The sequence below is a fragment of the Scardinius erythrophthalmus genome (assembly GCF_964197995.2).
Source record: "Scardinius erythrophthalmus genome assembly, chromosome: 3".
NCBI classification, from domain to species: Eukaryota; Metazoa; Chordata; class Actinopteri; order Cypriniformes; family Leuciscidae; genus Scardinius; species Scardinius erythrophthalmus.
The window spans coordinates 39942153-39968924 of record NC_138223.1 but is presented as its reverse complement, the minus strand read 5'-3'; the positions used below and the strand labels follow the sequence as shown (position 1 = coordinate 39968924).

The following is a 26772-nucleotide window of genomic DNA, read 5'->3' as shown; positions in this document are numbered from 1 at the left end:
GTCTTTTTGAATGGGAAAATATCGAGTTCTCCAAAGCTGTTCACCAAGCTTATGATTAAATTTCCTATTTGAAATCACCAATGAAGTCTGACAACAACTGTATCTTATATTATTTGTTTTTAAACACAAATCATGCATTTTTTCAGGCTATAAATACTTTTTTTTTGTTCAAGGCATATGTCTTTGCTGGTTAATATCAATTTTATAAATTCAATTGTCTTCTCAAGTTTCTCACCTTAGGCTGTATTAGAGAAAACAGATATCATTCACATCAGAAGCTGTTCGGTTCAGAGCTGAAAATATGAGAGCAGCCAAATGCTTGTAATACAAAATACATTCTTTAATCTGTTTAAATCACTGTAAATACACAATGAGACATAATCACTGTTACAGGAACAAAGATAAGGACTAACCCAGGAAATCAGACATTTAACAAATACACAACATGAGCTCTGTGAAGAAACACGTTTTGAAAATAATTTAATAGAAATAGTTCTGCGTGGGGATTTTCATATATGCGGTGTAAAACAGAGCTTGAGGAAATTATCTCACACCATGCTATGACAAACAGTAAGTTGAAAGTAAAACGTGTTTAATGTCTCTTTACGCTACTTTATTTCCCCATCTGTTCCTTTTTACCAATATATACATGATATACAACTGCTTCTTAAATACATTTCGACAATTTTGCATTTTATTTACAATATAAGAGCTTATTAGATTTGAATTATTATTCTTTTTTATTCTAGCTAAAATGTGGTGTGGAATTTTACAAACCAAAAGTACGGACTATGATTCATGATGCCATTATCATAACAGCATCTGCACATTCACTGTACAGCACTCAAACTGTAAACAACTTCCCTTGATAATCAGAACCGATTTAGTGTTTCTGACAGAATAAAAATGCTATCTATTGAGTAAATCTGAAATCTATCGATCATATTTTTCAGGCTAATGCATTACTAGTGCGTGACTACCTTGACAACATACTACTGTTCTTCTGTTTGGGTGTTATGTACACATTTCAGATCATTTTTTATACAAGAAAACTCAAAGTGCACTTTCAGAAGGGCAGAAGTCTGAAATTTAGACAGAGACAACTAAAAATTAAAATTGCTCTCCACACAGTTATTAGCAATCGAGAAATCAAAGTCTGCAACCAAAAAACCTAGTTAATATTTTAGTGGTTATGCTGTGGAAATGAAATATTTAGTGACTAAAAACAATGAACCAAATCAGAGCATTGAAAATGATACTAAAATGACAGCACGGGCATACTGAAATACGCCAGCGCTCGCATCAAACACATCAGTGATAAATATGGCTTGTAGATCAATAAACCTCCAGCAAATAATCTTGAAAAGAAGTACGGAGTGAGCGTCCACCATTTCGGCTCGTTCCCACCCCGTTCTGGCACACATTCATCTGTATCTCTCCCTTTATCACAGCTGAGTAAGTCCTGGAGAAAGGAGCCCTCGCCCACTCCTCCCCCAGAGGGACGCAGGGGCCCCAAGGTGCGGCTTGTCTTCCAGGGGCTTCCCGTCTCAGATCCTCTGGCACACGTGCAGTCTGGACCTGGAGAAGGAGGTGGCGTCTTTCCATACCTTGCAGGCAAGTCCTTTAGCGCAGTCACAGCGCTGGAAGATCTCCAGGCTGTGGGAGCCTTTCTTGCGCTGCTTGGTGCAAACTTCGCCCTGCCGCAGCACAGGCTTGCAGATTTTGGTCCAGAAGTGGCGAGCGCAGCAGTAGCCCTCCGAGCAGTCGGACGAGCGCAGGCAAGGGTCGCCCTCGTGACCTGCAGATGAAGGGAGACGTCAGTGCCATATCTGTAGCTCAAACTGAAGTGGTAATGCGCTGTGCTCGAAATCGAATACTTCCCTACTATACAGTATGCAAAAAACAGAGTAGTATGCAGTATGATTACATAATATTCGAAAAACAGTGGCCGAAAAGTGGCCTACTACTTCTGATGTGCGCATTCGATGAACACTTTACTATCCAATGAGGCCACGGGTTGAGGATTTATGAATGGCTGTGAAGCGACGCAACTTACGCTGGTAGGTCATGTGACAGTAGCAACATGGAGTAGGTCATGTTCGTTATTGGTGTAGTACTGTCATGATCCCAGCCTGTGTTCCCCTGTCTGGTGCCATGATTTGTAGTTTTTCACGTTGATTAGTCTGCCCAGGTGTGTCTTGTTAGTTCCCTTGGTTACCCTCATGTGTTTCCATGACAATTAACCACTCCCCCTTGTTATCTTGTTAACCTTGTTTTCCTTTTTATGTACTATATACCCCAGTGTTTCTCTTGTTCCTTGTCTAGAGTTGCCAATATATGGTTGTATCATGTGTTTGTTGTAGCTTCTTGTTCATGTGTCTGGATTTGTCTTGAGTTATTTTAGTTGTCCTGTTTTAATAAATGTTTACTGCACTCGGATCCAATGCCTCTTGTCTGCAGCAGCCACGTTACAGAACGCACATGATACAACCACATATTGGCAACGCTAGACAAGGAACAAGAGAAACACTACGGTAAAGTAAATATTCAAGTAAATATTTTACAATAGGTCAAAGGGATTCAGCTGACAAAAAAAGAAAGTATATCACATTTCTATCAAACAAGGAAATAATGACCCAAAATTTCTAACAAAAAAATATTTTCTGCAAACAATGTTTTTATGAGTTCCTCCCAGAGCAACTGTATATGGAATATAATATTAGCCAGGAAATGTTCACTTTCAAAGTAACTAGCCTGTCAGAGGTTATTTGAACTTCCCTAACTAATCCCTAAAATGCTACAGTTTATGACATTAGAGTCGACATGAAATGGAAGTTCACTGTCCTCCATATTTATGAATTTTTTGCAATGTTTAATTAAAATGTCCACGTCGTAAACTCTGCCCCTTTCTTACAATCTTGCAAGCTTGCATTCAGATCTGTCTCCACCCAATCAACAACCACTTTTTTTTTTGACAAACTGTTTAACTCTGATGTATGTCACAATACAGAAGAAAAGATCTGTCGCTTCCGTCACATCACGACTAAGTATTATCCCTCCCTCAGTCAATAGAGTAGCACTATGACGTCACTTTGTAGGCCAATCGGCAGTTAGCATCACGCTGGTTCCAAAAACCCAATAGGGTCCGATTTTCCCATAGGCTTTTGGATTATCGCAAAAAAACAAGCTCTGTGATCAACAAAAGTTTATGATACTTACACGTTTGGTCCATCAAGATGATTATCACATATGAACACAACTTTTATAATTTCAAAGCCTAAATGCAGTCGGCAGTAAAAAGTAAAAAGCTAAAGGTAGGCTATAAACGAACTACACCACGGCCCCACGACTTCAGCATCACCATCACTAATCTTCTGACAACTCTTTCAGTTTTTATCTAAAAACATTTCCCCAGAATGTTTGAGTTAGAATAGTTTGTAAGAGCACAATTATAACCATAACGAGTTGTAAAAGCGGACTGAGTTTCCCTGTTCGGCGTGATGACGTTTAATCTCGACGACCTCTGTAGTCCCATTTAGCTACTTGCAAGCAACCACCTTTTTCAAGACACGTAACAGCTTAAAAAAAAATCACGAGTGGGGTAATACTGACATATTTTATGTCGTAGAATAAAACGTGAAAGTTTCTAGAGCTTGTGTTCACCACAGACCTTATTTCAGCCTTTTAACCAAAACCCCATTCAAAAAAACCCATTGACTTCGGGACGATGGAAGCGGAAGTGCTAAAATGCTAACTTGTTTCTGCGTTTTGGCCTACAAAGTGATGTCGTACCTGCACCACTCTATGCCAGACCCAGTCCAAGGTGAATCTTACGCACTTCGACCTTTCTGTCGCTCATGCAAATATTCTCCACAACGTTCAAGTGAAATCAGAAAACAAAGTGCAACCAAATACGTCACTGCAACTGATATAGATCTTCTTACAAACAAATGCAAAGCAATTTTCCAATGGTTGTTCACTTGTCCAAAATTAGAAACAGAGCTGGTTAAAGTTGGCATGAAATGAAAGTTGCCATCGTCTTTTGTTTAGTCCATATTTAGTCCATAAATTATTCTAAATGGCAGTCGGTACAACATTTAGTGTGTCTCAAATGGCTCAGTCTAAATCTGGAGTGGTTTAATTTCTGTTTGAAAGCGTGACTGAGCCGTCAAGTTACTGAGGCGAGAATACAGAGGTGAAGAAACAGCATCGTGATCCTTCCCACACCGGCCTCCCGCTGTGGTTAAATCTTGAAGATATACGAGCTTCATGTAGTTGTGTGCCGCCGTCCCCCTCAACACATGCATGTAACCACATCCAGTGAATCAACTCATTGCAGACATTGTTCATAAGTGAGTATGAATATGAAACACTCTCAGTCTCAGATGGCCACAGACCGCCCACAGTCTGATACGAACAGCACACAACACCAGGCAGAAAAGCACATGCTTGAAATCATATGTAACTTCCTGAACTCAGGATACACACAGTGAGTGTTTTTCAGGGAAAATGGATCACTGGAAAGTTTGTCAGAAAAAACACAGTTCTACATTTGTGACATTGTCAGTTCCTCACCTTTGAGAGGGATCTTGGCCTGAGCTTTGCCATTCTTCCTCCAGCCTTTGTCTTTGATAGGAAGCGTGTTGTGTTCCTCCATAGGTGATTTGTGCAAGCTCTCTGAGATGGGGATGCAGATATCTAAGGAATGACAGAAGAAATCCATTGTAAATTCCCCCAAGTTAGTATAAAGACACTGGGAAATCAACAGAAGAACGTACAGTTGCTGCAGTGGTTTCCAGGGCAGCACATGTTGTCTCTGTGGCAGCGCTTCTTTCTCCTGCGGCAGGTGAGGCAGCGGGACGGGGCGTGTTGGGGACTGTGGCAGTAAGTTCCCACCATGCACTCTTTATCACTGCTGCATGGATACCCCTGAGAATGAGAACGACAGATCAGGTCCAGTCCTTCTCCAACAAACTCATTAGTTTCAGTATTTAACAAAAACTTTTGAAGTATACCCAGGGGCGTAGCACAAGATCCCAGGACCTATGCATAGGCAGTCCTGATGGGCCCCCATATCCCTCATTTTGTTTTCTTTTGGTGGCCAGATTTGGCTTGCTTTGAGAAAGACATTTCTACAGCTGAAGTTTGCGCTCCACCAGATGCTCATCTAACTCACATAAACAAAATGCGTGCAGATGGACTAAACCATTTGGCACATTAGCAAGGGGTGGGACTGTGAGATCTTAGATAGTCTTTACTTTTTTGTATACAAAATGTAATCAGTTATTCAGCCAAGTTTCAGCCAATACACTAACTTTACATTTCATCTGACATTCATTAGGAAATTTAATTAGGAAATGAAAATATCCAGGTAAAATAAAATATATTCCAGACTTTTCAAGGGCCGTCTCTCCCCTTGGGGCCCTGGTAATCAGTTCTGGCATGTGTAACAGTATAATGGATCCGTGCGTCAGGTCTTAAAGTGACAGCAGCCTAATATGCCTACTGCCAAATTATGAGATAAGATTAAAAATATCTATATGGCAATTTTTCCCTGTTATATCGATGTCAAAATTGTGGCCAGTGAAAATGCTGAGTGGTTAATAACTTTGGAAAACCACTAGCCACAGTGGCTGGTGAGCAAAAAAAAGTTAATGTCAAGCCCTGGTCACAAACATTAAAATTAACAAGAAATAAATTGTAAATAAGAGGACAATGATGCCGTCAAGTACTCAGGAATAGAAAATATAAAAAATTATTAGATCTGATTATTTCAACTCTGGATCCCCAGTATCAACCGTCCCTCATCCCTGTTGCCAGCTATATTTTATTTTTATGTGACGGCTGGAAATTATGGATAAAACTACATGCAAAATATGACTGAATACTTCCGGCGAGATTCTGTAAAGTGCATTTGATGGACACTTATGGACACAAAAAATACAGTAATCTTAATACTGGAGTCCTCAGAGTTCATTTCCACTACAATCCATAATTGATTTGCAAGATGACACCAGTTGTTTGTATGAATTTTATACTATACATTCATACATTGTTTGTATATGAGTTTCCACAAATCTGTGGACATTATACATTTTGGATTAATTTAATTAAAACAGAGACATTAGGATAATCAAAATATTATATACAATACGTAAGTGTATATGAATGCTCAAGAGGATATCATAAACCAAACAACCAGAATGCAGCACATAAACCATGATTTTTATGTGGTTAAACTAAAAAGTTGTAATGCAATTTTAATCATTTCATTATAAGTACATAACAGTACATTGATAAATTGTCTAATATGTGTTTTATATTAGCATACCTTTGAGTTATAATCAAGTTAGGCCAGGCTAAACTGGTTTGAATTGGTCTAGGTGCCCCAAACCCCTCCAAAATCAGCAAACCAGACCCGGCTCCTTATTATAAGGCTAAATGACCTTAATATAAGATCAAATGGATGAGACCGAGACCTTGACAATACATTATACAAATCACAAACTCATGAAAAGAAACCAGCCAGTGAAGAAACGCTTTACATCACCCATAACAATCTCCAGTTTAGCGTCAAATGCAAAACATGTGGTCTGAGAAGGGGGGGGGGGGTATCTCAATATCTAATAACAAAAGAAATGATTCTGTTTTGTAGATCGACAGACCTCAGGGCAACCTTCCTTTCTTATGCAAGTAACAGAATTGGTAACATTGAAAACACATGATGAAACCCAGCCAAACCACCAACGATACATTCACGAGAGGAATGAGGAACAAATGAAGCCCATTAAATGTTTAAATACTAAAAAGTTACTGACCTCAAAATTCAGTATTCATCATTAGAAAGTTATTGAGTGCATTGTATTAGTGGATGAATGAATGTAGTAAACACCCCCTTATTCAGTTCATAATGTGCATAGATGTAAAACATTCTTGGATTTCCGGCTAAATCATGTCAACTTGAAGATACGAAGTGGATGAGACAAATTTTGATTCCAAAGCTGCAAGACTCACCCGCATCTCATAACCTTCTCTCCATAGCATCCCATAAACCACCAGAGCCAATGTAGACACATAGACGTGTCTGCACATAATCTGGCAACGTCATCACATCAGGATTTTAATGACCCGGCCAGCGCTTGGATACGACTCGTTGATCCTCATCCCTCATTGATTCCACAGTCTGTTTTTATTCCTCCCATACGTTCATGTGTGAGATAAGTGTGGAGATGATAAGCTCAGAGACAGACAGCGATGAGGGATGCCCACCGGCCCCTGTGTCACCGCTCGCATGCTAGCAAAAAAAAAAAGCGGACTTTGAAGACTAAACGTGCCATGCCTTTGAAAATCATCTCCCTATCTGTATTCTCCCTCATGCCTTCAAAACAGCATTTAAGGATTTATATCAGGTAATACCCAAACTATGTCACGTCTTATCAAGCTAGTAGCAACCGATAAGCATGCAGTACTTTAGCAGGCAGATTTGTAAACTGGCTGAAAAATATTGCAGTCTGTTTTTTATTTTAGAAAACAATATTTATATCAGTGCTGTCAAATCGATTAATTTCACGATATATATAATCAGATGGAAATACTGTAATATTAGTGGTTTACACTTAAAAAATAAATAAGAAAATAAAATAGCATAACGTTAAAAAATGAATCTTCAAATATATATATATATATATATATATATATATATATATATGATTTATATAATATGTATAATTATATACATATATAATATTAATTTATACATAATTTATATATGATGTCATATATATGCACATATTTCATTCTAATTATATAAATAATTGTACATTTTATTGTAAAATACATTTTATTTTATATAAATATATATTATAAATGAAAAATTAATTATGTAATTCGAATGAGATATGCATGTATGTATATATGTATATATATATAAAGTAAAATAATTTATATAATCCAAATGATATATATATATATATATATATATATATATATATATATATATATATATATACTGTATATATATATATATATATAGAGAGAGAGAGAGAGAGAGAGAGAGAGAGAGAGAGAGAGAGAGAGATACAGTATATAATTAAAAACATAAATAGGAAAATATAAGAAAATAATCTACAAAAAATTCTGCAGCAAATACAAATCCTTTTTGTCAGCTAGCTTTGAGCCTAAAGTAAATATTGTACACAACAGTTTACAAAAGAATCATCTTCATCTATACTATAGGAATGCAAGACTTCCTTTGAACCCGCATCTAAGTTCATATACACAACAGACTATGAGATCGTGAATAGGGTTTCCACACATAAAACCCATGTATCACACACATGTTACTCTAGGGCCCCGGGGCCCAGCTTAACTTGACCTTGCAAAAGCAAAAATGACATCTGACACCATGAATGGTGTTAGTGAATTGAGAGGGTTTTCAAGAGTAAAATAAACTATGTCACTGAACAAACAAACCTTATCCACCCTCAAAGGGCATGGCCCTATGTGTATCAGATTGCACAGGAAAGCAAGTTGAAGGCTAATCTCACCAGCACTCAAAACATATCTGTAGCAAAACCTTAAAGGCATTATTGACAAATAATGGAGGCTGTGGGAATACGAGTTCCTACTTAATTATGCGATGGGTATTTATTGTCACAATAAAAAATACATGTGTAATTTTATTCTTCTCTTCCTCCCAATAAAGACTAGTGCAAGCGCAACAAAAACCTTAACAAATCCGGTGTAATTTATCTATGTATGTTATCGTTTTGCTGCCACAGAATACAATGACAATACAATGTCACCTCATAAACCAGCTAAATCTTTGAGAAAACTCACTTAAACCATCCTAAGCTGGTTTGCTGATCTTAGCTAGTTTAAGTCTGTCTCCCAGCCTGGCCCAGCTGGTCTTTAGCTTGTCTAGCTTGACTCATAACCAGGTGAAGCTGGTGTTTAGCGGGGCAGCTTTAGTTTTAGTAATATTTTTCAATTAGCATGGCTAACTGGATGCTAACCGTTCCATCCATGGAATTCTGGGAATGCTACAGAAATACGACATCATGCCTTGGCAAATGAAATCGTGGTTCAGAAACTCATGGTCATTATACCCTCCAGGCTGTCTAGTTCCTCAAAGAAAGTAAAATCCAGATGATTAGCCTGGTTAGCGCTAAAAAGCCGCCACACCTTTGCCTGTTTTATTTCACTCTCTCAGCTCGTTAGCATCACTAAACAGTCACTTAACCTCAGAGGGAGCAGGAGAGGGCGACCCACCTCGCCTCTTTACAAGCCAGACCCAAACAATCCCCCGCCCCGCTCCTACTCGTTATACGGAACCTCAGCGTCAAATTAAATAAGAGGAAAAGCTAAAAGTCCCAAAGCTGCGGCACTGATGTGAAACAGCTCTCGTGTTCTTGCAGAATACAAGCCTCTTCCCCTCTAGTCGAGAGGTTAATGCGGTGAACAAGTTCTGCCAATCCCAAAATCCCTCTTTTTTGGTTGCCCACAACTGGAAACCACCATTAACCCCCCTTGAACATTTACTCTTAACCGTCTAAGTGAGCGACTTCGGTTTGTTGGTGATTTATGGACAACATCAAGCCAGCATCTGACATGAGTTTCATTAGACACATTTTAATTAAGTTGTTGCTACTAATCAAACTCTTCCATCATGGCTACAGGCCAGCTTTACTTACAGCACAAAACGGCGAACCGATTTCGGCTTGTCTCCGTTAGGACGGATGTAGGAAACTGGGTGGCCGTTTCTCTTGCCTGCCTAATTTGCAGCACTTGGGAGTACGCCAGTGTGGGAGATTTATTGGGAGCTTGTGTTATAATCTTCAACATATCCTTGAGCGTTAGAGAGTTAGAGGACTTGAGAGGAAACATTTCAGCAGCTGTGTAATGACATAAAAATGTAAAGCATTCTTTAGACAGCTCGCCCAGATGGGAGAGAAAAATGTAGGAAAAGTGACTACTAGGACATCATGGCAAATTAAATTCAGGCACACTTCTGAGTGCCATCATTAAATCTTTTTGAGATATTCAATCACCTGCAGAACTTATATGGCTAATTCCCTATTTTTCTTCATGTCATTTGCCTTGTAGTTCTTATCTTAAAAGGTAGGGTAGGCAATTTTTGGAGTGGCTAACGATAGCAAGTTAGCTTTGAAAGCATAAGATCCCACCCTCATATAGCCTCCCACATCACGAGAGACGGCATTAAACTACCTCATGTCTCAAATAAGATGTGTCTTTTTTTGTTATTTACATGTCTGTAAATAACATTACAATAAAAATGAACAAACAACTTAAAGGGCTCTATCTTGCACCCAGCTCAATTGACTTTGTATACCGAAGCATTTATCATTCCTATTTTGCACCCAACGCACAGCAGACTTTTCCCTCCACAGAAGCAGGTCGGTAAATTAGGAAATGAACTTGCGCTCCCGGAGGCGGTGCAGCGAAAAGAGGAGGCGTGTTCCGGCGCAAACGTTCCCTGGTGCTATTTTGCAGTTCCAGAAAACAATTCCGCCACAGACCAGGAAAAACCTAGTCTAAAGTCAGTGCCGCGTTATTTTAAGGGCGCATGCTTGGCCATAATGTATTGTGTGCACAACGCGCATACACTTTGCTTCGCTCATCTACACAGACGCAGCAGTTGCCATTTTTGCAAACTATACATAATTACAAGGAAAAATATTCCACACGAGGGAAATCATTGAGGTGTCCATGAGGATGTGAAAAAAATAGGCATAAATCTAGCTTACACATTTACCCAAATTATTATACGCTTGTTTAACCGAAGCTAATTTGGGTGGGTTTCTCCATCCCCATACAATGTCACTTCTCTGTCTTTTACGGCCCTGACGAGAACGTAGGTCTCCTCGGCTGTGAACTGATTTGCACCTGGCAAATCCGCCATTATAATAGCAATCCGTCATGGAACAAGCGTGCCTGTTTTTAAAGGGAATGTGAGATTTCATAATGTGTTTCTTTCACATTACGCCCAAACCAAACCTATGAGTAATGTAGCTACTTCAGACCAACCCATTTTAGATTTGCGTCGGGATCCGCCCACAAAGTTACTTGCGTTTCGCATTTGCTACTTCCGTTTCAGATCGTTAAAATAGGGCCCAAAGAGTGCATTAACTGCATTGCGTGAAAGGGCATGATGAGGTGTGATGTCTGGAAAAATTCTATCATAATGAACTAACTCTTCCCAGACTTGTTAATTCACATGTATCAAACAGCTGACAAAATGTTTTTAATTTGCCAGTGCTTTTTCCAAATAAAATTCAATAAAATGTTTGGGTGCGGCAAAGTCCAAAGTCAATGAAACTTTGACAACAGCTTGCTGTGAGGATGCATGCCTAATTTTGTTCAATTTCATCCAAAGGGAGAATTAAAAAACAATAACTTTGATTGAGGAACTTGAAATTGGCATGCATCATCTTTGGTGCATCATAACATAACATGCATCTTATGTTATCAAAGTAGCAATAAGAAAAATCAACAAAAATGCAGACAAACAATGTCAATGGCTGATCATCATGAAATGTTGTAACTGCACAAAAACAGGATGTCTATACGAGGCTAATTAGATGTCAAATGTTTTCAATTTCCTATTTAAGAGGGCATTAGAACTAAAAATTAAACAAAAAAAAAGATACAATTGCAGTCAAGAAAGTTGCAACTGCATCCACATGACATGTTCTTTCAAATCTGTTATTAATTTTAATACACTGTAACTGTGAACTCTCATGCAAATGATGTGTAGGCCTACTCTGTGGTGGTGATATGGTGTGACATGGCAGTTTCCTGTACAACAGATGTAACCCTATGTTTACATAATTTACATACAACTACAAATTTCTTTGGCCCTGTTTACACCTGGTATTACGGTTTGGGCGATTGGATCACAAGTGGACGGCGCTAAATACAGGTGTAAACGGGGTCTAAACCGTTTTGAGCTTGTAGTCAGAGGTAGTCAAAAACGCATTCGACCGAATTGCTTTTGTAGTGTAATCGCTCATGTGATTGAATGCGTTCAAACTGCCGAAAAGACCTCCTACTCTCCGCCAACTGACCTAATGCGTAAACATTATGGGAAGCGCACTCGCCAGATTGGATTTAAACTTTGCCTGCTGGAGTCCCAAGTTTGGTTTGAAGACGTAAAATGTACCAAGCACAATGTTCTCTCACCATTCCTGATTTCTAACACACCCTCACAGCATTTGGCTGGTCTTGCTGCTGAGCAGAAACGAAAGCTAATGCTTGCGTTCATAAATCGTGTGAGCTTATTAGATTGAAAGATCTGAAAAACCCATACATTTACCCACCCATAGAATCTCCCCCCGAAGAAATCAGGATAAAAGTGGTTGAAAGTGGACAAAAGAGACAGATTAAAACACCAGGCGTAAAGGGGAATGTGTCTCCCTCGTCTACTTGTGATCCGATCGACCAAAACGCATCGTAATACCAGTTGTAAACAGGGCCTTTGTTCCATAAAAATTAAGATAATCAACAAACACTACTAAAAATACACTACATGCAGAAATCAAACAGCTTAAAACCAGTCTAAATTGGTTTTGTTGCAGAAAATAAGTCTGAAGCTGGTTTGGTTGGTTTTAGGGGAGTTTACGCAATTCTTTTAGATTTATGGATTTATGGAGTCGCCCCAGAGTATAAAATGTTCTAGATCTGTCTTGCACCATCTGCAACTGGAAACTTCCAAATGAGACAATAGTCGCTCTGTTTGCAATCTACAAAGTTGTTAGCAATCTACATTTGGATAAGAAGCTAAATGTAGCATGACATTTAACTAATATTGGACTGTAGGAGTTTCCACATGTATGGCAGTGGTCTGATCATCTAGACCACCTGCGTTTATGCAGATGGTGTATTTGAAAGCAATTGTTTAGATGAGGGTCTGGCAGGGAACTTGCATACTGGAGATCTTCCCACTCCAAAGAGGATATGAGAGGGAGAAAAATCCCATCACCTCCTCTTTTTCTTCCAATAAATTGTGTCTGCTCTCAATTAAAACAACATCTGCATATTTACGGCTGATCTGAGAAACATAACCAAGACAAAAACCAAATAGCAAAGAAGGTTTTTCATCTGCAGTAGGGTGACTAGTTTATTTATTCACTTAAAACAAGTAAATAAATCATGAGCTTGGTATGAATCCAGGATTTGCCATGCTAGAAATATAAAGCTTTCAAAAGGATACTGACCATTCAATTGACCAACAATAAACCCTTTCTGATAACTGTACTTGTAAGTAATACTGGCTACACTCCAGAAACAAATTCAGTGAAATTTACAGTAAAAAAAATTGCAGCTGTGGTTGCAAGAAATTTACCATAAAGATATAAGGTATCAACATTTTAGGTTATTTCAACGAAAAAACATAAAATGTTAAGTGGCATGCAGGGAATTCTGTGAAACTGTAAATTTGACAGTATTTTACTGTAAAATTACATTAAATGTAAGGTTAGATCTATTAGTCATTCACCCGTAAGGAAACTTACTGTTAACAATTTAACAGGATTTTACTGTTAAAATCACGATCATGTTTTACAGTGTAGCCTACCTTAATCCCTTTCTAAAATAACACAAATGTATGAGCCTTGACAAATTGATTAGCCTAGGCTATATAGATGAGCTAAAGCCTACATCACAAGCCATTCTCTTTGGCGCGTGATGGAAAGTAAAAGTCTAATCTTGGCGTGAGATCCTAATCTACAATGAAATTTACAATTTGTCAAACCATTCCTTTAATGAACAAAAATGCAAAACGAAAGATCAGAAAAATGAATTCTACAGTGAATTCTACAGGTTATATATTAGCTAATAGTTTCATTAACCACAAAATATTACAACTTTACACAGTTGCTGTGGTGATGTTCCGATTTCTGTGACTGCGATCAAAACATTGTCACGTGTAGCTAGATATATATATATATTTTTTTTTTAATATACCACAAGGAAATGACAAAAACTTGTTTAAAACATATTTGATAAATATGTCGGACAATCTGGTTGTGACTGCAGGAATTTGGGACAAAGTTTTTTTTTTTTTTCTCAGACAAACATAGTTGGTTAATTGACAGAAATTCCTTTAAAAAAATCAGCGAACAATTTGCTCACAAGTGACACGTGTGATTTCCTTATGCATTTAGTAAGTAATAATGCCTGAAGGGTTTTAGCTTCTTTTTTTCTCTCTCTCTAATAAATGGATAGAGGTGTCGGGTTTACCTGAGCGGGGATGTTGCTTTTCTTCGGGGTGTCGCTATATGAAGCGCCGGAGCGGTTAGTGGCGGCGACCTGGGGCTCCAGTGATTTGATGGAGTTCACCTGGGCTTTGCTCTCGGTCCCTTGAGTCTCTCCCATCCGCACAACCGCGATGATCAGCGTCAACATCCAACAGCTCCGACTCCGCGTAACGCTCAGCATCCTCTCAGTCTTTTCTTACTCTGAATGAGAATGAGTTGGTTTCTTGAAGATAAGATGTTTCCTACAGCACTAGGTGCTTTGACCACCAAACTTTGGCTTAAAAAAGCATAAACTCCATTCTACATTGTCCATCAAATAATCTGTCAGTGGGGGAAAAAACGTTATAAGGCACTTAATAGACTAAAATCACAAAGATGTGGATAAGCTTAAAGCATCGGGATGCTGTACCAAAAATAAATAAAAGAAAGTGGCAGCAGAGAGGAGGATTCCTGCTCGTGTGAGTGTTTGTGAAGCAGCCCGCAGTTTCATGATGTGGTGGGATTCATTCTTTTTATAGGATGCGTTTTCTCCGCCCCCATTCTGTATTGACAAAAGATGACTGATCTGTGGTGCGCCCCTGTTCACACACACACACCACTGACTCACTGAGACATCAAGAAACCATCGGAGCACATTTGCGTTGAGTTCAGTTATGGATGTTTAAAGACATTATGTTCAACCTGTGAAGTAGGCTATAAGAGATGTGTAGACTAGTTCGACTAAGCCTATTTCATGGGATTTCCAATCAGTCAGTCTGCCGATTACATCTGATGCCTTATTTAAAGTAGGCTATAAATAGTACTGTATACTAAGTAATTAGTGTATTTTGGAGGGTGGGAAATAGCTAAAATCTATCTATCTATCTATCTATCTATCTATCTATCTATCTATCTATCTATCTATCTATCTATCTATCTATCTATCTATCTATCTATCTATCTATCTATCTATCTATCTATCTATCTATACTGTAAAAAAGTTGCTGCCTTAAATGAAGTACAATCAACTTGGATGTTTAAATCATTTCAACTTAAATTAATTTAAAATGACTTAAAATGAGTTGAGTATAACATAAATAAGTTGAAGATTTCTTAAAGGTATAGCGGAGGATTTTTTACTTCCGGGTGGATCACCTATTGGTCCTCCTAATTGTCAATCATTCTGGTGAATCAATCAAACTTTTCAAAAAGTGTAGACGGCGGGTCTTATCTAAAATTCGGAAAGATCCTCCGCTATACCTTTAACTTATTTTGATTAGTTAAAGCAATGTAAAAACATATGTTGTCACTACTTATTGATCATATCTTTTTACAGTGTAGTAAAAAAGAGAATAGTAAAAAATAATGTATCACTTTTTTGACATATTTAATAAAAAAAAATGCAGTTTAGCAAACAATAATATTGATAAACTGCAAACATAATTATGTAATGTCAGTGTGAGTCCTTGCTTGAATTCTTTGCCAGTGACCAGATGGAATCTGGGAGTTTCTCAGCTTAAAGCCAGGATTTAAGAACACTTGTCTAAAAGGACGAGAAACATATTTCTTAAAGTTTTGGATAAAAACAAGATTCAAAATGATGATTTAAAACAGCTGACGTGCAAATTGAACTTTAGATGTGTATGCTTGAACCTTTAACTATGAATCAGCTGAGCTTGGAGGTATAAATTATACGAGACGGACGCATTAATAAATCAAATATGAAGGAGGAGCATGGAAGTAAGTGAACTGTAATACAGTAATATTGTAATGCAGTCATGCTTTATGAAGATGAAATCATAGGGATTGTGTTTTTGGCAGCTAACGTATAGCACCGAAAACAAAACCTCACTGGCAAAAATGCAGCCGGAGTGGAAAATATGGGACATGAAAGTGAGGAACAGGTTCAAGGGAGAATAAGCAGAGGAAAAATAAATAATCATTCCAATGAGGTTAACGGAGAACTCTGGGTGGCGTTCTGAAATTCTGTCATCGCCGCAGTGTTAATAAGCCAACCGAGCTTTGATCGCCACGATGTAATGTTCTGACCTTACAGTCCAAAGGCTTTATCGACACAAGCCATCTCGTGTAAAACAAACAGAGACAAACTCACAGCAGAGATCAGCTGTTGTTGTTTTCGTTCAATTTTATTCAAATTTGGCAGCTCAGAAGTTCAAATGTCAGGCACCATATACGGGTGCCAACTTCTTCAGCTTGGTTATATCCCGTATCGACTGGATTGATTCCAGTAGAAATAATGCCGCGAGAGGTATATTAGAGAAACATTACTCATCTGTTCTGTCAATGAACTGGGTCTTATCACTCTAATCATATGCCCAAATCTACTATGTCCTCTGCGTCAAAACTGAGGTCACATCTGCTTATTTTATTCCTTATTTTGCTTAACATAAACACACTGTAGGTCAACATTTGCATAGCACTAAGAAACTTAACAGCCTTTAACAAAGACTCCATTGAAATTTTCAATTTGTTCATGATCTTTGCAGTGTCCAAAATAGGCACAAATACAGCTATGGGCGGAATAACATACTACTCTTACTACACTGCCCGGCCAAAAAAAGAAAAGAAAAAAAAATTGCTGTTTGGATTTAAATATAGGCAAATGCTTAAGAGTCAATGACTGGATCATTATTGCAGTGATTATTAGCATGTTATGCGTTCAGTTCTTCTAACCCTAACTGATGGAATGTGTATCTTTTTTTTTCTTAAACAACCACGTAAGAACACATCATGGTCATATTCCAGGATGACAATGTCAAGATTCCTCAGGCTCAAATTGTGAAAGAATGGTTGGGAGGAAGCATGATGAATTGGCACCTCTGAATCCAGACCTTAAATTCATTGAAAGTCTTTGGGATGTGCTGGACTCTTGCATTGCAAAAATGTATGCACATCTTGATGGAAATTAATGTTGTGATGTTAATTCCATCAAGAGGTGATTTGACCACAAACAGTTGCATGTAGGAGACGTCTATTGTGCATGCTTTCATCTGGAAGATGTTTTTACAGCGCTTGATCATCTGCAATACGTCTCTAAGACGTTTCCTGTCAGATGTTATATAGACACTCAGAAAATGTCTTTAAGATGGGAAAGTATATAAAATTGCTCTTTTAAAGATGTTTATCAGATGTTTTTCAGATGAAGTGCTCTTTAAATATTGGAGATGTACATGTGCTATCTGGGATACTTTTTTTTTTTTAAGATATTCCGTGCGGTCCTTCTCAGTGAGCGTATTCATGTACATTTTGAGCACAACCACACAAGATGACAAATGTATAGTATGTCTATACATTAATAAATCTCTGGCACATAAAAAGCGCAGCTTGTTTAAATGGAATTAAAATTGGAACAACAAAACAATTTGCTATCGCATTTACCCCCTTCCACTGAAAAATGTTTCTAAGATTTCGAACCCTTTGAAAACCTTTGTCCCAAACCATGTTGTTTCCCGAATTTATTTTTCGACAAATGATGAAAAACAGGTGTGCGCGTTTTCTTGTTTTATTTCTGTAAATCAATTACCCATAAAATTCTGATAGAAGTCATGGCTTTCTAGATAAGTGAATACGCAAAAGAAGTGTTTTATCTTCTGCCAAGAGTAAAATAACAAGGAAAACTGAGGCCATGATTTGCATTCCCTAAACAAACGCTTAAATGACTAAATAAGCAGCAATGTATAATTCACATCTCAAACAGTCAAAGTTTTTCTTATTTTCATAATTATTTTGGGCTGAGATTTACAGTTGAGAAAAGTATTAAAAAAATACTAAATAATAATACTTCTATCTAGCAATCGATTATATAGAGTTTTACAGAATGAGATTACCCAAAAATCAAATAAAAATAATGAAAAAATCTAAAGAGAAACACACTAAGAAAATGAATTACTCTCTTAGTTTACCGTTATTTGATTTCATTTAGCTAATGTTTTACTAATGATAACTGATTTTGTCAGTATCACTGATTTGCAGTATTGTTATTTTGTTGTTGTTGTTGTTGTTGTTGCATATTTTGCATGTTTTAGAAAGTTCAGAATAAAATTCAAATCAGAGACAAACCTCTCAAACCTTCATCAGACATGGTCAGTTCAGAGAGCTTGTTCCTCAAAATCCCTAAATTCCAGGAAGCTTTGCTGGTGGAATTTCTCATTGGAACGGAGGGCGCAGCCTCATCAGATAACCGCTCCTACAGTGTCCCTTCTTTTCCGGAAGATGGATTGACCCATTTCCCTAGAAGTCACAGAATGGTCGAAGCATGAATGCAGCTTCTTGACTTCTTAATGACTCAGATTATTTCTAATTGATAACAGTGACCGCTCTTTAGTGAAGCGTTAACCACATGAAGGGAAGCTGCTGTTAAATTACAGCCTTAAAGGCATAGTCTCTGACTCAAACCCAAGCAGCCTGATCTGGGTTAATACGACGACGCCTCAGGCTTTGAAGATTCAATGAAACGTAAGTCACCTTTAAGAGCCAGATATTGAGAAATATTCGATGAGTTATCCTAAAAAAACCTTGAATCCATAAAGTGGGGTTTTCCTAGAGTTACACACAGTTTGATTTCAGCACTGCATATTTTCGAAGTGTCCTAAGGCATCAGTGTGTTTTTTCCATGTATACCACCATTCAAAGGTTTGGGTTTGGTAAGATGTTTAATGTTTTTGAAAGAAGTCTCACACAGAAACGTTTCTCCTTATCAATGTTGAAACAGTTGGGCTGTATATATTTTTTGGAAGCTGTGATACATTTCTTACTCAGAAATGTTTGATGAATAGAAAGTTCAAAAGAAACGCATTTATTTGAAATAGAAATCTTTTGTAACATTATAAATGCCTCTCTTGATCAATTTAATGCATCCTTTCTGAATAAAAGTATTAAAGGTAGGGTAGGCAATTTCAGAGCGGCTAGCAATAGCAAGCTAGCTTTGTAATAATAAGATCTCACTCGCTTTAGAGCACTTTCAAAAAGTCAGGCCTCCTCCAAATCACACGAACACACATAGCCAGAGTAGAGTCTGCAAAGTGTCACAAGAGACGGCGTTAAATTACCTCACATATAACATTACAATAATAATGAACGTAAACAACTTAAAGAGCGCCAACATGTACCACCTGACTGCTGCAGCTTCATTTCGGCGTTGATAGCATGGATATAGAAATGCATAAATCCGAGTCTGAGGACGTGAACAGCTCCGGGTAGAACGTCACAGGTTGCCATCTTGTAATTAAGGTTACGACATGGCGTAAACGGAGTGATGTGCGGAGGTATGGAAATACATATGTCGACAGGCAAGTAGGACATCGGACTGAATGCAATGATTGGACGAACATTTTTTTGGCTGAGACTTCCACAATAGATATATGTACATTTTTAAATATTTAGACCACTTCTATTTTCAGTATAACAAAAAATGTCTACCCTACCTTTAATATAAGGTATAATTATTTCAAAATGTTAATTGTACCCCATCTTGTATTATCTAGATGGTTGTAGATTTAAATAAACACAGAAGCTACACAGAAAGCTGCAGCTTGGAGCCAGTTCATCTGCTTAGATTTACGATGTACCATGACTAAATACTGTAGACCCCAAACCGCTCTCATGATAAAATGTGATTTTACAAATATTCCACTAAATCAATCCAGTCAACCATAAAACAACTTAATGCTATCGTTTTGGTATGTTAATAGCATGCTGAAATGCAACAGAACACAATGTACTTAAGTGCAATTATTGTTGTATAATTATAGCAGTGTAGACTCCTGATTGGGTTTGTCAGGAATAGGGTTTTGATTATAGACAGACAGATCTTTAAATGTAAATCAGACACAAAGTCACTGTTGTGTGTGTGCTTTGTTCTGCTAGTAAAGCTCTGCATTTCTTTTTGAGAGTTTTGCCTTATATTGAATACATGGTCAACGGCCTTTGACACTCAATTTTAGTGCAAATGACACTTGACGTCATCATCAGGTCCAGATGGGATCAGCAACATTTTTGCATTTTCCGCACTGATTTTGAGGGGGGAATAAATTCTGTGGAATGTATTTAAACATGGAAAAGGGTTAGTTCACCTATTTTGTCATCATTTGCTCACCATCATGTCGTCCAGACCTGTATGAAAGTAATTGGGTTCACAAAAAACATTATTAAATAAAAAAAGCATGCCAATTAGGTAGACTGCGTTGGTTATTATGGAAATGATCCGGTTGTGTCTGTTCTTTAATTTGCGCGTCATCAGTAGATCATACGCAGAACTTTCCATCCCGTCTGCGCTTTTTTGGAATTGTGCTCTCATGCTAATTTGCCTTGTTTAGTAAATCTGGCCCTTGGTGAATTACTTTAATTTGTAACTGAAAGAATAGTCAAATATTCAATAAATGAACAAGCAAGAGACATGGGATTTGTAAAACAATGTGAAAATCAGGCATTCCGAGTTCTGCAGGCGCATATTCCGTGAGCTTGGTTATCGCATGTTAATTAAAATAAAAAATGTTCAGTAGAGTTTTTTACTGACAATACAAAACCAGCAATCTACTTTTCTTTTTAAGGGACAGAATTGACTTATTCTGTAAAATCTTTGCGCGTGTGACTTTTGTTACAGACTTCCTCTGAATTCATCAGTGTTCCTTCACATTAATCTGACCACAGATCAGTATCTAAGGTGCTCCTTTGTACTTGGCTTCCAAGCATTTGCAGTGACATCATTTTATGTGATCACTCACTGTCAAAGCTCGCAAGCTTCAGAGGATTGAATAACTGCCACACAATGGCTCATTGTCCCTAAACATGAGATGTAGAAATTGCAGAAGCAGCAGGCAGTGAGTGGGCACCCTGTGCACTGACTACCAGTGTCCATTCCAGCCAATGATTATTTCGTGCCCAACTGGAATGATAAGATGGCATGAAGTACTGCATGATTAAGTCATTTTAAAGATAACGTGAGATTTCTTGAGAATTTGAGCTGTGTTTTTAAAATATAGCAAGCCATTATAGCACGCTCCTGAAGTCAAGACTGTTTAAAAAATTAGGCATAAATACATACCATAAAAGATAACTGTTTTGGCCTGATTCTGAGCATTGCAGGTATCCATCAGCGATTAAAGAAATCCCAACATGCACTGGAATCATCATCCAAAACTGAAAGACAAAAATGTTAACTGTTAATATATACTACCGTTCAAAAGTTATTATTACATTATTACAACAGACTTAACAGTCGGGTTCCAGAAGTAAATACTTTATTTTCTTGATCTTTAATGATGACTTATAAACCTTTAAAGACAGACCTTGATCTACAAGGTTGTTAATCGATGGTATTTCCTTTTGTTGAAGTTGTAAGTCCACATTATTTCAACTTATTTTTTAAAATAATCATGTATGGTGAAAACTACATTACCCATGATGCTGTACAGAAAATTCCATATATATATATATATATATATATATATATATATATATATATATATATATTCCTTCCCTCACTAAAGCTGTTAAAGTACACAGTCTTTTGTCCAATTTTCAAAAACTTTTGTGCTTTAAATCAAACTATGTAATTTTACGATTCACCTCGTGGCTGGTTGGCTTCGTTCAAGGCTTATTATGCTTTATCAAAGAATTTTTTTTAAATCCCCATGGGAGAAATGAATGGAAAAAATTCTTCCCGAACGAACGCCGCTGAAACGCTCTGTAGCACTCGATTTAAAATAACTGTTTTCTGTTTATATATTTTAAAATGCAATTCATTCCTGTGATGCAAAGCTGCATTTTCAGCACCATTACTCCAGTCTAGTGTAATGTATTGTTATTTTTGTCATTGCTGAAAACAGTGCCACTTAATATTTTTGTGGAAACTGTGATACTATTTTTTCAGGATTCTTTGATGAATAGAAAGTTCAAAAGAACAGCATTCATTTGAAATAGATTTTTCATGATTTTGGTTCAGAATCTGGCAAGGAATTCATTCAATCGGAATCCATTCAAAAACAATTTACATACAATGTTGCCCTTAAAAGACAGCTGCCTATCTAGGCACTGGACTGCGAGGCGGCTCACAGAGCTACTACTGTATGTTAGCTGCGATTTTGCCTTGAGTGACATTCTTTACTGAATACGAACTGCTGCAGGGAAGCGCTGGTTTTGGGCAGATGACAACTTTCAGAGGTGCTGACACACTGTTGAGGCGACAATTGATTCCAGAAGAGCTTCTGGGTGTAAAAGGAAGAATTGTGGGTAACATTTCAAAGAAAATATTCCATACTTTGCCATACCACAAGCATCTAAAATGAACGGTTGCTCAACTGCCATAACAGCTACTTCTGTTCTGACCCCGCTTTTCACCATTGGCCATCGACGAATGTTTGCAGCGAATAGTTTGGGTTTAAACAAGCATGGAGATGTTCCAAGCGGAATTAAGAATGTCTTATCGAAATCCATCATTCTTGTTCTTGGACACTAACTACCCAATTCTGGGCAGCAAGAGTGATGAGCAAGCGTACCATCACTAAAATACTCAAACCACCATTTAATAAACACTGGAACATAAATACACAGTGTCTAATGAAGTTTGGCTTCTCAACGGGGAAGACTGCAGTCTTTACTCCGACCCCCTGGCTGGGTTTGAGTACGAGCTAAAAAGTCAATTTTAGCTCATACTCAAATGAAATTTTAACACATTTTAACACATCACTCTAAACTATTCATACATTCAGATTTAAATGCCCTTGACAAAACAGAAAAACCATATAGCCTACTGAGGCATTTTAAACAGCGTATGATTGTAACCATGTGCTGGACTAAATGTTGCAATAGCTTTTAACACTCTGGGAGAAGAAGGGGAGATAAGAGGAATTTATGTTTTTTTAATTTCCTTTCTTTTAAACATTCTGATTATCTGGTTGTGATTAGGCTGGAGAACACAACCCAAAAAAAAAAAAAAGTGTATTTCATAAGAAAAAAGGGGACATTTTCTAAGAATTGTAAGTAGTTCCAACATAAAGTTCCAAACCCATTTGACTTAATTTTATATGTGCAACTCAAAAGAGATGTTAAAAGATAAGTATATAGTACCTGGAGGCTGTCAATCATCAAAAAAGGGGCAAAACGACACCCTATAAGCTAGTGATTCTCAACCAGGGGGTCCCCCAGTAACTCTAAAAATTGTTTAAATTTGGAGCGCTGCTGGTATACCTTGTATCCTCTGGTGCTCATGGAAGGGTTAAAAGAATTTGAAAAAAAAAAAAAAAAATCCAGGTCCAGGCACTCAGTAGGATGCAAAAGTTAAAAAAGCCTTTATTATTAAAAAGGGCTAAAGCATTAAAACACCAACGCGTATCGGCCCACTGGCCTTCATCAGGGTGTTGGTAACAAACAAACAGAATCAAGCCATCTTTTTTAGTTGAATTATTTGTATTACAATAGGAGTCAATAGTAAGACGTTTCTTGTACTTGGTCACCAGGTTTGCATAAATCTCAGGAGGGATTTTGGTCCATTCCTCTTTACAGATCCTCTCTAAATCCTTAAGGTTTCTTGGCTGTCTCTTTGCATCTTGAAGTTTCAGCTCAGATTTTCTATAGGATTGAGGTCGTAGAGAACCTAAATTCAGATTGAGGTCGCGTTGCAAAACATCTGACTTGTATTGGATTTAGGACCAAGCCCAGTCATGACAAAAACAGATCTGAGTCACATAGAAGCAAAAAATGTCCCTGCCACATTTACCTGCCATCTGAACGTAGATAGGAGGGCCTTTGAGTCTTGTCTTGGACAAAGGGAACCAAGTTTGAACCACTGATCTTAACACTGCATTAAAACAGACCAAAATCTAAATTGTTATTCGCTAAAAATCATGCTATCCACTTTAGTTTGTGTGCATTGTAATCACTCACAGGACAAGGAACGATGGCATCAATGCCATTACATGAGGCATTACATGACTGTTACATGAGGGTAAGTACTGTAAATTACAGAATTTCTATTTTGGGATGAACTATCCCTTTAAAACGGTCTGTTCAGTCCTCATATATGTTAAGAAAGTGAGAGTCAAACCCACCAGCTGGGCTTTTGTGTGTTTACCAGCTCTATATGGTTCAGGCCTTTCAGCTCAACCAAGAAAGTCACTTTTGCCTTCTCTCACTCAACAGGCAACTTAAAAGGGATTTGAAAAGAAAGGAAACAGACAAGATCAAATGTAATTTGTCTGAATAGTGAGGAAACACTTCTTTATTTTCAGTTCAAAAGGCCTCATAGAACTCTGTAATACCTTAAGCAAACCCAAAGTACATTGAAAGTCTATTCAAGAGCCACTTCCTCAAGGCATTAAAAGAAAACCTATACTGGCACGAGTCCAGAGCCCATTCTATTATGAGTTTTAAATGGAGTAAAATGATATTTCACAGACTAATCGCGCATTTATCCACATATAATTTTGAGTTCAAATCTTTTTATAAACTTACCAGTGTATTATCTTAAAACTTCCGCTAAGAAAAAAAGGAGTCAATTACAGTGTATTAAACAATTTATCTGGTAATGGCAACAGGATGAACGCTGCAACAAAATGACAGTAATATTAATACTGAAGTCATCTGAGGTTATCATCCCTACAATGCAAGATATCACACCGCTGGATGCAGCGATTGATCAATCAGAAACAACTATTCTCAGATGGCTTTTAATATAATACTGATTGCTCCATAATAAAAATATTGGGTAACACTACAATACGGGTGCACTAATATGCAGTAATTCGTGCTTAACTAGTGCACAGATTATCGTGAGATAATGTTTGAGTCCTGAAGAACTAAACCATTCATTAATTCATTAACCACATTAGCAATTAATATAGATTAAGTCATATATGAATTGCTATTAATTAAATACGTCATCATGTATTCATTCATTATTGTATTAATAGTGTACATTAATATGTTAATTACCACAATGGGTCGAAGCCATGTATTTCAACTTCCAGTCGTCTGCTTTAATTAATCATTAGCTAATGATTTGCAAAGAAATATTTATGTTATGATGACTTTAGTTGAGGCACTATTAAATCATTATTAAGTAATATGTCATCAGTGTTGGGGTTAATTAATTACCAATTAATTACTAATTTATTTACTTTTCCCTTGAAAAAGTAAAGTAAGGATTACTCTTATTTAATTAGTTACTACTGATGTAAATGCATGAAATACTGTATAGAATACAATAATACAATAGCGTTAAAATGTATGTGTTTTTTTTTATGTAACCTTCTCCCTTTACACACTTTGGTCAGCTCAAGAATAATTTATGCAATTGTATATTGTTTATTTTAAAGAATTAAAAGTGCAGTTTCTTTTCTATCCTATTGTTTAACTGGTTGAGGTTGATATGGGATTTATAAAGTAATTAGTAGTAAGTAATCCGATACTTTTTAGAGAGAGTAAGTAGTACAGTAATCTAATTACACTTTTAAAGATTTAATTAGTAGTATTTAATTACCTTTTTAAAGTAAACTACCCAACACTGTATGTCATTATGGTTATGGGTATTGACATCCCCCACTCAATAGTAAGGTCTGTGAGAGTTGCACAGTGAATAATGTCAGAGAATGTGTTTGTAGGACGGGTAAGTTGGGTTTCACACAAATATAAGCTTCGATCAGATATATTCCTGTGCCATGAACAACAAGGCACTCCATGCACCAGTTCATCTGGTACAGTAGAATCACGGTTGTGGAAACTGAAATCCATGGCTTAGCGTGGATGCCAAAACCAAAATGACATATTACTTAATAATAGTCATGTCTCTCAACAAGAAAAGTTATTACATAATGATATCTTTGCAAATCATTAGCTAATGATTCATTAAAGCAGACGACTGGAAGTTTAAATACATGGCTTTGACCCATTGTGGTAATTAACACAATGATTTAGACTATTAGTTAATAAGGATTTAATACATGATGACGCATTTAATAAACAGTATGACTTAATCTATTAATCAAATAGACTCTTTATTAGTTGCTGATGTGGTTAATGAATGGTTTAGTTCTTCATGAGCCATGCATTAACTCAATTATCTGTGCACTAGTTAAGCATGAATGCTTTATCAAAATAAACATTTATTATTTATTTACACACCCATATGGGCGCAATACTATGATATACACATTATATAGGTGAACAGTGTTTCACAACATTGCTATATCATGTATTGTATCCTTTTTTCACATACCTTAACTACTTGAAAATCTGTTGGGATGTTCCTTGAAAGTGTATCAGGAAAGATTAGATCCCACTTGACGCCCTAATTCACTGGCATGACAACAAAATGGAAGTTTTAAAGGAGTCAAAAAATCATGTAGAAATCTGTTGCCTCTTACAAATGAAATCCATGTGCAAGGAGAATGCCCACTGTCACTCTCACAAGCATTAGCAGTGTGTGTGTGCGTGTGTATAAATATATATACTTTTAATATGTTCCATCTGCCTTTCCATCTTGCCTGATTTTCACACTAAA

The 26772-nt window shown here is 37.1% G+C and overlaps 1 protein-coding gene across 1 annotated transcript; it reads right to left on the bottom strand.

The window, feature by feature from the left end:
• Nucleotides 1-320: 320 nt before the first annotated feature.
• dkk2 (dickkopf WNT signaling pathway inhibitor 2) lies at nucleotides 321-14764 on the bottom strand. Its single transcript, XM_081360849.1, has 4 exons — nucleotides 14260-14764; nucleotides 4779-4929; nucleotides 4576-4698; nucleotides 321-1798 (listed from the first exon to the last, which is right to left on the bottom strand). Exons 1-4 carry the CDS (start codon nucleotides 14455-14457, stop codon nucleotides 1548-1550), a joined length of 723 nt encoding a protein of 240 aa, XP_081216975.1. The 5' UTR covers nucleotides 14458-14764; the 3' UTR covers nucleotides 321-1547.
• Between the last annotated feature and the right edge of the window lie 12008 nt (nucleotides 14765-26772).